Consider the following 12,721-nt stretch of genomic DNA (forward strand, 5'->3'; position numbering starts at 1 on the left):
TCCCTCCTCACGTTAGAACCTGGCATTGTTTTTTAACAGAGGACTCTTGGCTGCAAACTGTCTGGCTGGTGAGGAAAAGAACTGATGTAGGAGAGCTGGGGTGGCCAGATGGCCAGTCTGTGCAGTGTGTATGTACTGTATGGGGGGGGGGGGGAGCTGAAAGGAAGGTGGGGGAGGAGCAGCCACCAGTTGGTGACCCTGGCTTTAAGTGCAAGGAAGGAAACACTAGACAACAGTGATGGAAATCTGTTTGGTTTGGGAACAGAAAGGCGATGGTAATTTCTGCTTTGTATTGAACGTGTAACACGGGCAGCCTTTGTTAGCTGCGCTCTCCTGGGAGCGTGCAAGGCAGAAACCTGGCGTAAATATTTTAGTATCCCAGCTCCTGGGAATAACAATTCTGTCAGACTGTCATGTTATGTTTGTGCCTGGCTGTCACTTCTCTCTCTTTAACCATGTGCAGTCAAACCTGATGCTTGTATCTCGGCCTTTTAGCTATTCTTCCTGCCCTCCCCTCCATCCATTCTGCAGTTCACCCACCTGACCATCTGCTCATCCATCCATACTCAAAGTCAGGCTACTAGAGGGGCCAACATTAGCCCTGATGTAAGCAAGCAGGATACCACTGAACTCTGTTGCCCAAGACTTACATAGTCCAAAACACTGATTTGTCCATCCATCCCCTCACGGCTGGAACTTTTCCTGCTTGCCTTTGTTATTTTTCCAGCTATTCTTTCATATAGTTCTTTTGTCTCTGCCTGTCACTCACTCTATTATTCATCCATCTCTTTCTCCCTCCCTCTCTATTTCTATAGCAGAGCCTGTATATTAACATGGAAATATGTCTACTGTATTGGGAAGGCCTCCGTACTAACCTAATTGAAATGCATTAGGTTTCGATGCATTAGGGTGGTATCAATATTTGAGGGACCACAAACATGAAATAAATATTTGGCTGCCACACAGGAGGTTTTAACATTCAGGAATTGTTTAAGCAGGCTGCGACTGGAGTGCTGAGTAGGGGGGATGGATAAAAAGAGGTTAATGGGAATGCACAAGCAGGATGATTGCGCAGCTTCTGTAGCAAATCAGTCAGTGTTGGTTAACATTTTATTTTAGTGAGTCCTCTTTTTGTTACTGACCTAAGAGCACAGTATACTGCTAAACTGGATGTATTATCGTCTAGACAGAAAATACTGAAAGCTATGTTATTATAGTCAGTTAAGTCTGCAAACTGTCAATGAAAATGCCTGTTTTCAAAAGCTGCATGTGGTTCTCTTAAAACTGTGCATAGGAGACAGAAGGAAATGGACTCCAAATGTGGGGAAAAGACAGAAGAAATGTTATGCTGTGGATTTGTCTAGTATATGCTATCAATTCACTTCAGTGAGACCAATTAAATCTTTCTAATAGAAACAAATTGAATCCTTTTCCCCAGTCCATAAGAACATCCAGATCTGTACATTTATCTTAACCATCTATCTGCCCATTCACCCATAAATATATGTTTCCGTCAATCATACATAAGAACATAAGAACGGCCGTACCGGGTCAGACCAAAGGTCCATCTAGCCCTGTATCCTGTCTACCGACAGTGGCCAATGCCAGGTGCCCCAGAGGGAGTGGACCAACAGGCAATGATCAAGTGATCTATCCCCCCTTTCTCCTATAATCGCTATCCACCCATCTGTCCTTCTGTCCATCCATCTCCCATCCAAATACTTGGGGGAGGGGGGTAAGGGGTAGCTCAGTGGTTTGAGCATTGGCCTGCTAAACCCAGGGTTATGACTTCAATCCTTAAGGGGGCCACATATGGATCTGGAGCAAAAATCAGTACTTGGTCCTGCTAGTGAAGGCAGGGGGCTGGACTCAATGACTTTTCAGGGTCCCTTCCAGTTCTATGAGATAGGTATATCTCCATATACATGAATATTCAGCCATACATTGTCTATCTTCTCCAATACTTATTCATGCAGAGCCTCATTCCTAGGTTTCTGAGGGCCCACAGTGCTTGTTGTCTACAGTCTTGACCCTTTTCCTTTGTGATTCTTCTAGTCTGCACAAGAGGGAGACATCTGAGGACCGCCCCAAACCATAGCACTAGCTGCAACAGAGGGAGAGCTGAAGGAGCTAAACAGACCGACCTAGCAGAAGAAGAAAAAGAGAAAGGGGAAAAGGCAGGACAATTAAAAGGAGAGAAGGAAAAAGAGAACAGAGGGGAATGGGGAAAAAGAAGAGATAGGAATAAGAATAAGAGATAATTTCCTAGACATTTCTGTTCTAAGCCAAAATCTGCCTTGAGTTACACCTGCCTAGCCAACCCCACTGAAACTAATAGGGCTGCCAGAGTGCAAGGGAGAGCAAACTAGAGTACTTTGTTATTAAATTTTCTGCTGCTGTCTCTCAGCAAGGAGGCTGAAGTGGGTTTTGTGCTTTGCTCTTCCATTCCCTGGGATAAGTTCCACTTCTCAGAGAAATAATTGACTCCAGAACCTGAGTTTAAATCTGGGTACAGGGAAGCGAGTGAGGGTAAATTTTTCAGAAGCACCACCATGACTTAGGAGCCTCAAGTCTTCTGGGTTTTCAGTGGGACTTAGGTTCCTAAGTCAAACCGACACTTTTGCAAAGAGTACTCTTACTCTCTGTGACATGATGGCTCTTCTTCTGACTCCAGGAGCTGGGCACCGGCTGTCAGACTTGCATGAACCGTGTCTCTCCTCCCTCTGCACTGGGCATCTGTGGGGGGGAATAAGTTTCCATATTACATAATGTGGCTTGTGTGCTAGTCACTCAGGTAGATGTCACTCAGACATCCAGTCTGCACACATGTCTATGCAATTCAGGCTCAAGAGTGGCATTTAGGCACAGCCCAGAGCAGGGGCTCTGCAGCACCACCTCCCCCCCAGGAGAGCCCTGGACACAGAGAGGGCAGAAGGGGCAGTACATGCCTGATGCACTATTAGGAAATTGACCAAAGAGGGCTTGCTGACCAAGCCCCGGTGCTTGCAGGGAAGGCAACTTCTGCCTGGTCCCTGCCACTGCACCCTGGGGGGAAATTGCTTCCCACCCCCAAATATGGTGATCAGCATGTGAAAAAGAGTTACCCTCATAAAGCTGTGTATCTCATTGCCAACCTGAAATATGGCTGGGTGTTCAAGTAACTCTCCATTTCTCCTTGAACCTAAATGATGTGGGTTCTACCAGTGCATCTGGGAGTGAAAGATCCTAACGTGCTGTCATAACTATAAAGGGAAGGGTGTAACAGCTGTCCTGTGTACAGTACTATAAAATCCCTCCTGGCCAGAGACTCCAAAATCCTTTTCCCTGTAAAGGGTTAAGAAGCTCAGGTAACCTGGCTGGCATCTGACCCAAAGGACCAATAAGGGGACAAGATACTTTCAAATCTTGGGGAGGGGAAGGCTTTTGTTTGTGCTCTTTGTTTGGGTGTTCGTTCGCTCTTGGGACTGAGAGGGACCAGACATCAATCCAGGTTCTCCACATCTTTCTAAACAAGTCTCTCCTATTTCAAACTTGTAAGTAAATAGCCAGGCAAGGCATCTTAGTTTTACTTTGTTTTCTCAACTTGTAAATGTACCTTTTACTAGAGTGTTTATCTTTGTTTGCTGTACTTTGAACCTAAGACTAGAGGGGAGTCCTCTGAGCTCTTTAAGTTTGATTACCCTGTAAAGTTATTTTCCATACTGATTTTACAGAGATGATTTTTACCTTTTTCTTTAATTAAAAGCCTTCTTTTTAAGAACCTGATTGATTTTTCCTTGTTTTTAGATCCAAGGGGGTTGGATCTGTATTCACCAGGAGTTGGTGGGAGGAGGGGAATGGTTAATTTCTCCTTGTTTTAAGATCCAAGGGGTTTGGATCTGTATTCACCAGGGAATGGGTGAAAGGTTTCTCAAGGCTTCCCAGGGAAGGGAATTAGCTTGAAATGGTGGCAGCGGACCAAAGCTAAGCTGGTAGTTAAGCTTAGAAGTTTTCATGCAGGCCTCCACATTGTACCCTAAAGTTCAAAGTGGGGATGCAGCCTTGACACGTGCTGATGTCATACCTGGGGGGCGGTGGGTATTTAACCTACAATCTTCATGTTATGATATTTGTCAATGTCCAGGAATGTCTACCTGGTTTCCTGGTGCTGCTTAGTTCAAACAGTACCTTTTCCAAGACCTGGGTTTGGTATGACCTGAAAGAAGATTTCTCTCTCCCCAAAGCTTTCCGCTTTCCAAACTGGATTGATTCAGGGTAGAACATTCAAAAGGGCTCAGCACTGGCCTACCTCTGCTGCTATTGAAGTTGGTGGGTGTTTTGCCATTCACCTGAATGAGAGCAGAGCAAGGCCCATGCTGAGCTCTTTTGAAAACCCTGCCCTGGAGCGCTTCAGCCTATCACCGGAGCAAAGATCTGCCAGCCCTCTGTTCGTCTAACCCCACTTCCATGAATTTCTACAAAGTGTGCACATTCTTATGGAATGCCATGCTCAGAAGGGGCGTGGATAATGGCATCTGCATTTCCTTTGTTTTGCCAGTAATCTCTCTTCTTACAGCCTAAGATCCTGCTGGCCTAGCCTCAAATTCATTGCAGGTAACAAGTGAAATAATTTTTGTGAGGTCATCCTAACCTGAACAGCTATTTCTGAACATTAGAAACTCACCAAGGAGTCTGGCACATTTTGCAGCCACTGCCCAAGAGAGAACTGAGCCTAGAATAGCAAGGAGCAGTCAATCATATGGAGTATTGGCAAGCTTCCGGGAAGCTTGCATCACACCTTCTTGGCCTCTAGTCTACACTCTCAGTCCCCCACTTCCAAATGCATCCCAAAACTAGTAAAAGGGGAGAACAGTTCTCCTGCTTCTTTCTGTAACCCTGCATCGGTCATGGCTGTTCAAAGATTTGCCTTTCTCTAGTGTGGTCCAGTGCTTCTGCTTGGCTGGATCAAGGCTGGTCACTGCATGGGAACAAGTAGGCATGGAGCGGCTTAGGAGCTGCCATCCATCCACCTGCGCACCAATTTGGTGCTGATCATTTTCACAGCATTCTCCATGTTAAACAGGCAGGAGCACCAAGGGGGGTTGCGAATGCAGCAATTAACAAAACAGCAATCAAGCTAAGTGTTTAATTTCAGAAAATTAACATCTTCTCTGAGCGGATGTGGAAAGATAAAAAATGAAGGATTAAATGTGCTGGGTAAACAAAGGCAGTGCTGGACCATAAACATCTCCTGCTGGAAGGGAAAGACACTGACAGCTTCCCAGAGCCAGGAGTCTGCAATTCAGTGAATTCCCTAAGGCCTGGTCTACACTAGGCGTTTATGTCGAAGTTAGCGCCGTTACATCGAATTAACCCTGCACCCGTCCACACCGCGAAGGTATTTAGTTCGACATAGAGGTCTCTTTAATTCGACTTCTGTACTCCTCCCCGACGAGGGGAGTAGCGCTAAATTCGACATGGCCATGTCGAATTACGCTAGGTGTGGATGGAAATCGACGCTAATAGCTCCGGGAGCTATCCCACAGTGCACCACTCTGTTGACGCTCTGGACAGCAGTACGAGCTCGGATGCTCTGAACTGCCACACAGGAAAATCCCCGGGAAAATTTGAATTTGAATTCCTTTTCCTGTCTGGCCAGTTTGAATCTCATTTCCTGTCTGGACATCGTGGCGAGCTCAGCAGCACTGGCAACGATGCAGAGCTCTCCAGCAGTGATGGCCGTGCAATCTCAGAATAGAAAGAGGGCCCCAGCATGGACTGATCGGGAAGTCTTGGATCTCATCGCTGTGTGGGGCGATGACGGAATGCAAAGATCTACGAGAAGATCTCTAAAGACATGGCAGAGAGAGGATACAGCCGGGATGTAACGCAGTGCCGCGTGAAAATCAAGGAGCTGAGACAAGGCTACCAGAAGACCAAAGAGGCAAACGGACGCTCCGGATCCCATCCCCAGACATCCCGTTTCTACGAGGCACTGCATTCCATCCTCGGTGCGGCCGCCACCACTACCCCACCAGTGACCGTGGACTCTGAGGATGGGATAGTGTCCACGGCTGGATCCTCGGACATGTTAGCGGACGGGGAAGATGAGGAAGGAGATGAGGAGGACGAGGCAGTCGACAGCGCTCACAACGCTGATTTCCCCGACAGCCAGGATCTCTTCATCACCCTTACAGAGATCCCCTACCAACCCTCCCCAGCCGTTACCCCGGACACAGAATCTGGGGAAGGATCAGCCAGTAAGTGTTGTAAAAATCTAAACATTTATTTGTAACAGAACAGGAATATTAACAATTTAAAAAATGGGTTTCTCATGATTAGTTTGATTAGCTTAACGGTTCAGTCATGGGCAGTGCAACTATTGAAAAAAAATCTAGCAATGTCCGGTTTTGCATGATTGTCCTGCCCAAGCCGCTCTACTGGTTAGTCACTGCTACAGCAGCTACAGTAAAATGCGGTCTATATGTCCGGGGATGGAGCAGAAATCCTCCTGTGACATCTCGAGGAAGCTCTCCTGGAGGTAATTGGAAATCCGCTGCATTAGGTTCTTGGGGAGAGCGGCCTTATTGGGTCCTCCGTAGTAGGACACGTTGCCACGCCACGAGACTATCAAGTACTCTGGAATCATTGCTCTGCACAGCATGGCGGCATACGGCCCTGGTCTTTGCAGGCTTTCCCGGAGCATTCTCTCTTTCTCGCTGTCAGAGATCCTCATGAGGGTGATGTCGCTCATGATGACCTGCTTTGAATGAGGTAGGGGAATGTTAGTGTTGGGACTGCTTTGCCGTTCCTTTACAGAACTGTAACCGCTGGTTTGCAGCCATGCGGTGGAGGCGGGAGAGGGGCAGCCGAAAGGGATCGTTCCCGGGGACAGCCGCGAGGGTGTGGGACAGGAGCAGACTTCCTGCTTGCCGAATTGCTGGCAGCAGGGACCGACATTGATTTCAATGTGAAATGAGGCCATTGCTAATATTAAAGTTTTAAGCTGCCACAAGTCTACGGCTTACCATGTCTGCCTGCAACAGAAATTCCGTTCTCCTGAGAGGCTTCTCAAATGTGCTGTAGAAGACCCCAGGCACTGAATGCGAAGGCCGAGAATTCGACCTTGTGCTGAGTGCGCATGTGAGAGGTGCTGTGCATGGTCTTGTTAACAGAGAAAGACTATGTTCTTTGTTCACAACTACATTTATCTTTCTGAGGAATTCACTCCCTTTTTCCCATTCCCACAGCCCCATCTGCGACTGTCTCACAACCTAGCCTGTCATCACACTCCCAGAGGCTAGCGCGGATTAGGCATAAGAAGAAGAGGACACGGGAGGACATGTTCTCGGAGCTTATAGCCTGCTCCAGAGCCCAGGCAGCACAGCAGACCCAGTGGCGGGAGAACTTGACCCGAATGCACCAAGCCAACATGGATCGGGAGGAGAGTAATCAGCAGCCAGGCTATTTTCCTCAACCTCCCACCCCGCCATAAAGGTCTCCCCCTTGCTCTCACAGAGATTGTGGAGCACACAGCAAGCTGCAATAACAATGGGGATATTGGTTTCGCTGAGATCACAGCGAGTCAGTAAGCTTCTCCATCTCCCCTTGAGACGGCCAAAAGCACACTCCACCACCATTCTGCACTTGCTCAGCCGGTAGTTGAAGAGTTCTTTTTCAGTGTCCAGGGCGCCAGTATAGGGCTTCATGAGCCAGGGCATTAGCGGGTAGGCTGGGTCCCCGAGGATGACTATAGGCATCTCCACATCCCCAAGAGTTATTTTGTGGTCCGGGAAGTAAATACCTTGCTGCAGCCGTCTAAACAGACCAGAGTTCCTGAAAACACGAGCGTCATGAACCTTGCCCGGCCATCCCACGTAGATGTTGGTAAAACATCCCCTGTGGTCCACCAGTGCTTGCAGCACCATGGAAAAGTAGCCCTTTCTGTTAATGTACTGGCTGGCCTGGTGTTCCGGTGCCAGGATAGGGATGTGAGTTCCATCTATGGCCCCACCGCAGTTTGGGAATCCCATCGCTGCGAAGCCATCTATGATCGCCTCCACGTTTCCCAGGGTGACTACCTTTGGCAGCAGTACATCAACGATTGCCTTGGCTACTTGCATCACAACAACCCCCACGGTAGATTTGCCCACCCCAAACTGGTTCGCGACTGACCGGTAGCTGTCTGGCGTTGCAAGCTTCCACAGGGCTATGGCCACTCGCTTCTGGACAGTCAGGGCTGCTCGCATCCGGGTGTCATTGCGCTTCAGGGCAGGGGACAGCAACTCACAAAGTTCCAGGAAAGTTCCCTTCCGCATGCGAAAGTTTCGCAGCCACTGGGATTCATCCCAGACCTGCAGCACTATGCGGTCCCACCACTCAGTGCTTGTTTCCCGTGCCCAGAATCTCCTTTCGACGGCATCAACATGACCCATTGCCACCGTGATGTTCTCGGCGCTGGGTCCCCTGCTTTCTGAGAGGTCTGTGCTACTCTCAGACTTCAGGCCATCACCGCGTTGATGTAGCCTCCTCGCCTGACTTTTCTGCATCTGCCTCAGGGAAAGGTGTATGATAAGTTGCGAGGCGTTGAGAGCGGCCACAACTGCAGTGATGGTTGCAGCAGGCTCCATGCTCGCAGTGCTGTGGCGTCCGCTCTGTCACTGACTAGAAAAGTGCGCGAACTGATTTCCCGCCGGCGCTTTCAGGGAGGGAGGGCGGGAGTGATGGACGGATGACGACAGTTACCCAAAAGCACCCTGGACACCTTTTTTTTACCCAGAAGGCATTTGCGGCTCCACCCAGAATTCCAATGGGCAGCGGGGACTCCGGGAACTGTGGGATAGCTGACCACAGTGCACCACTTCCAATGTCGACGCTTTCCCCGTTAGTGTGGACTCACAAAGTCGAATTACTGTCCTTAGTGTGGACACACACGTTCGACTTTGCAATATCGATTCCAAAAATTCGATTTAAGTAAAATCGAACTACTCTCGTAGTGTAGACAAGGCCTAAGAGGCACCAGCTTCAGAGCCCGAGAACAGGAAGAAGAGCATAAAATAAGGGGCTAAACTCACTCATCCATGCAGCAAGAATATATATTTTCCATCTGTAGGATAAGTGTTTCATAGCTGGTGTTACATTCTGTGTATGGGGGTTGCAATGTGGCAATCCGATGTGGCTTGTTTTTATGGTCTCTTAAAAATGCAGAAGGGCACATGGATAGAGGTGGTGTTTCCAGCATGGGTGTTTAACCTGTGCATGCAAACTTGGGTTCCCAAGTTGTGTCCCAGCCTACGTGGGTTCACAGGAAGGGGAGGGCGTATGCAAAGAGTCACACTGCCATTGCCTGACTTGGGTGTATTAAGCATGCAGTGTTCACACTCCCTTCATGTAGGAATGGATATGTATTACTATTTAGGGCCAGATTTGCTCTACATTTCTGGCCCTTTGAAATCACACTGGTAGTGCAAGGGGGCCAGTGTCCCATGTGGGGGAGTTTTCAGCTAACACAAAGCTGGTGTCACTGGCCCCTAAGGCGCCACTCCAGCCTTGGTGTTAGGGGGCTTGATGAGGATGGGAGGGGTGTGTGGGTTCCAGCTGTTGTCAGCTGTCAGACAGTTCTTTGGAGATTGTTTCCAGTGGGTGCATGTTAGAGGAGCCCCCAGGTTGCTTTAACCTACACTGGGATTTAGTCGGAGCCAGGCAAAGAATCAGAGTTGTGATTCCCTGATGCCCCTTGCCCCATGCTGCACACAGTGGCACTCAGCTGGAATAAAGAACCTGGCCTATGTGGTATGATAGATTTGCACATTTTTTGGAAGGTCGGATGTTCGTAGCAAATAGAGATTGCACTGTGTATATAGACACAACCCTCAGAAGGAAAAGAAACAAGACAAAGCTCATGTCATAGACACTGCTAAGAAATCGTTATGCTGCTCCATAGCTCTTTCGTAGGAGGTTACAAATATGTGTAACCTTGTATACAATAAGGATACTTTTTTTAATAAGGGTATTTGTTTGTAAGCAAACTGGTGCACTGTGTTAATTTGCGAGAGTCATATGTCTGATATTATGTACCAATGTGCTTTAGGGAGGGGAGATGGGTTAGGGAACTGATGTCAGTGGCTGGAGCCAGACCACAGTTATCATACTGGGCCATCTGTGGAACGGTCTGTGTTCATGGAAGTGGAAAAAGCAGCAACACCCACTGCTTTCCCCAGGTGATTAACGCAGAAGCCCATTAGGTCTGTTCCACAGATGGCAGTATCTGTCCAGGGCAGAGGTAGAACAGAAGGCTTGGCAGGTAGGGTGCATTTTGCAAGGGCTTTGGAACCCCAGTCTGTCCATGGGAGTGGGGCATAGACTACATTCAGCTGCTCTGTAAAGGAGGGTATGGTGCATCTACCTCCACAAGTGAGTACCAAGGTATTTCATGTTAGCTACTCAAGTGGCCTTCAATTTCCAGAGTCCTAGGATTAATGTGGGATGTTACTCCTTGCATAAACAAAGAGAGAGTGGTGTAATATTGAAGATCCTACCTGCAGTGTCTCTGAATCTATGTGATATCTGACAGACAAGCATTGCTTCTCATCTGAGGGATGGGCAGAACCAATATGCAGCTATTTATTTGCTCAGCAGGTGATGCCCCCAGAATTAGTATATGCTCATCTGTTTTGAACAGAGACATCCCTACCAGAGTGGAACATTCCACCAGGAGAAAAAAATAATCTCTTCCCTGGTCAAGCAGGATTCACCAACATCCGAGGGGACCAGCTGGGGGAAGAGGTTGGCATACCAAACCGTACACCTCTAGATGACAATTCAAGTGTTGGTGGGCTCATGAGTAGTTGAAAATTGTTGGCATCTGAGAGCTGTTTGGTAAATTATTCCATGTGCTGCTGCTTGGTTAGTGCTGAGGTCACTGATGATTTATAGTAATGGGAATGTTTCTCCTTGTCAATGAAGCTGCTGGCATTCCAGTTCCCCAAGGATGAGGGGTGGGAAGCTCTGCATTTGGACTCTGAGGATTAGCCTCTCCCCACACGTTTCAGCGGGCTTCAGCACACAAGGCTTTAATGTCCCCAGAGGACCAGACAGGAAATTAACTTGTTTAATGAAATGCACGTCGTGTTGCCTGAGTGATGTGCAGATTCACCATCAGGGAATTCAGAATGTTTGGAGAATGAATACGGGGAGCCAAATTCAGAGGTGAGGGTGAGTGATGAAGAGAGTTAATGTAATTTGCACTTTCTTCCCATCCTCTCGATGTGCATGTTTCACTAACTTAGCCTCCCTTCATATGTACTGCTTGGCTAGGGCCAGACTTCAAAGTCCCATGCAGTTACGCACGCAGTTCCAGTGACTTCACTGGAACTCCTCACCCGGTTGAGTAACGGGCTCACTGTGATGAGTTCGGTCACAGAGATTCCCTTGGGACTGTCACCTGATGTGCTGAGACTACCTCTGATCCTGTTTTCTCTGCCAGTTTGGGCTTTCAGAACCCTGCCTTGTTGAGCCAGACATGCAAGCCTGCTGCAACACAGACCCAGGGTCTGAACCATGCTACCAAAGCTGCAGACTTAACTGAAAACAGCTTAAGAAGTGCTCCTGTCTCCAGCACCCAGACACCCAGCTCCCAGTGGGATCCAAACCCCAAATAAATCCGTTTTACTCTGTATAAAGCTTACACAGGGTAAACTCATAAATTGTCCACCCTCTATAACACTGATAGAGAAATATGCACAGCTGTTTGCTCCCCCAGGTATTAATCACTTACTCTGGGTTAATTAATGAACAAAAGTGATTTTATTAAGTATAAAAAGTAGGATTTAAGTGGTTTCAGGTAATAACAGACAGAACAAGGTATGTTACTAAGTAAAATAAATCAAAATATGCAAGGCTAACTTAATACACTAAGGATCTAGTTACAAATACTAGATGTTATCTCAGGTACAGTCCTTTTCAGACCAACGTTGTAGTTTATGGCCTGGGTCCAGCAATCACTCATATCCCCACAGTAACAGTCCTTTGTTCCAGTTTCTTTCAGGCATCTCTTTGGGGAGGAGAGGCTACCTCTTGAAGACAAAATGGAAAGGCTTCCAGGGCCTTTTATATTCTCTCTCTTGTGGGCGGAAACCCCTTTGTTCTTCTGTGCAAAATCACAGCAACAAGATGGAGTTTGTAGCCAGCTGGGCAAGTCACATAATCCATGAATGATTCAACTTTTTGCAGGCCGACGCCACTGCTTACAATGTTAGTTTGAACGTTCCCAGGAAAGCTCAGATGTGGATTGGCGTTTCCCAAAATCCATTGTTAGTTAAGTACTTCCAATTACTTGAATAGATCCTTCACAATATGTTGGCCAAACCTTCCTTATGTGTTTCCTAGAGCAAACACTTCAAATATAAGCATAGAGCCAATGCTCATAACTTCAGATATAAAAATGATACATGCATACAAATAGGATGAATATATTCAGTAGATCGTAACCTTTGCAAAGATATGTTACATGGCATATCTAGCATAAAGCATATTCCAGTTATGTCATATTTACACTCATAAGCATATTTCCATAAACATATAGAGTGCAACGTCACACTCACAATCTGGCCTTGAGGTTCCCTTAGATTCACAGGGCCAGATTCAGAGGTGATGTGTAAACAAACCCTTCCACCAAGTACACTCCCACAGAGCAACCCGCTGGTATGCCCCTTCCAACAACGTCTACGCTAGCCTAATCTGG

At 47.5% G+C, this 12,721-nt stretch overlaps 1 protein-coding gene across 3 annotated transcripts in view; it reads left to right on the forward strand.

Moving 5' to 3' along the window:
* Positions 1–12,721, forward strand: part of EPHB1 (EPH receptor B1) — a 365,030-nt gene that overhangs the window by 273,486 nt on the left and 78,823 nt on the right. The window contains exon 6 of one of the 3 annotated variants that reach the window (XM_054040378.1): positions 2,056–3,704. The exons of the other annotated variants lie outside the window; for them this stretch is intronic. Within the exon in view, the coding sequence (XP_053896353.1) occupies positions 2,056–2,261 (206 nt within the window). The 3' untranslated portion in view covers positions 2,262–3,704. Of the gene's footprint in view, positions 1–2,055; positions 3,705–12,721 lie in introns of those variants that run through there. 3 annotated transcript variants of the gene reach the window in all.

This window comes from Malaclemys terrapin, chromosome 9, assembly GCF_027887155.1.
Source record: "Malaclemys terrapin pileata isolate rMalTer1 chromosome 9, rMalTer1.hap1, whole genome shotgun sequence".
NCBI classification, from domain to species: domain Eukaryota; kingdom Metazoa; phylum Chordata; order Testudines; family Emydidae; genus Malaclemys; species Malaclemys terrapin.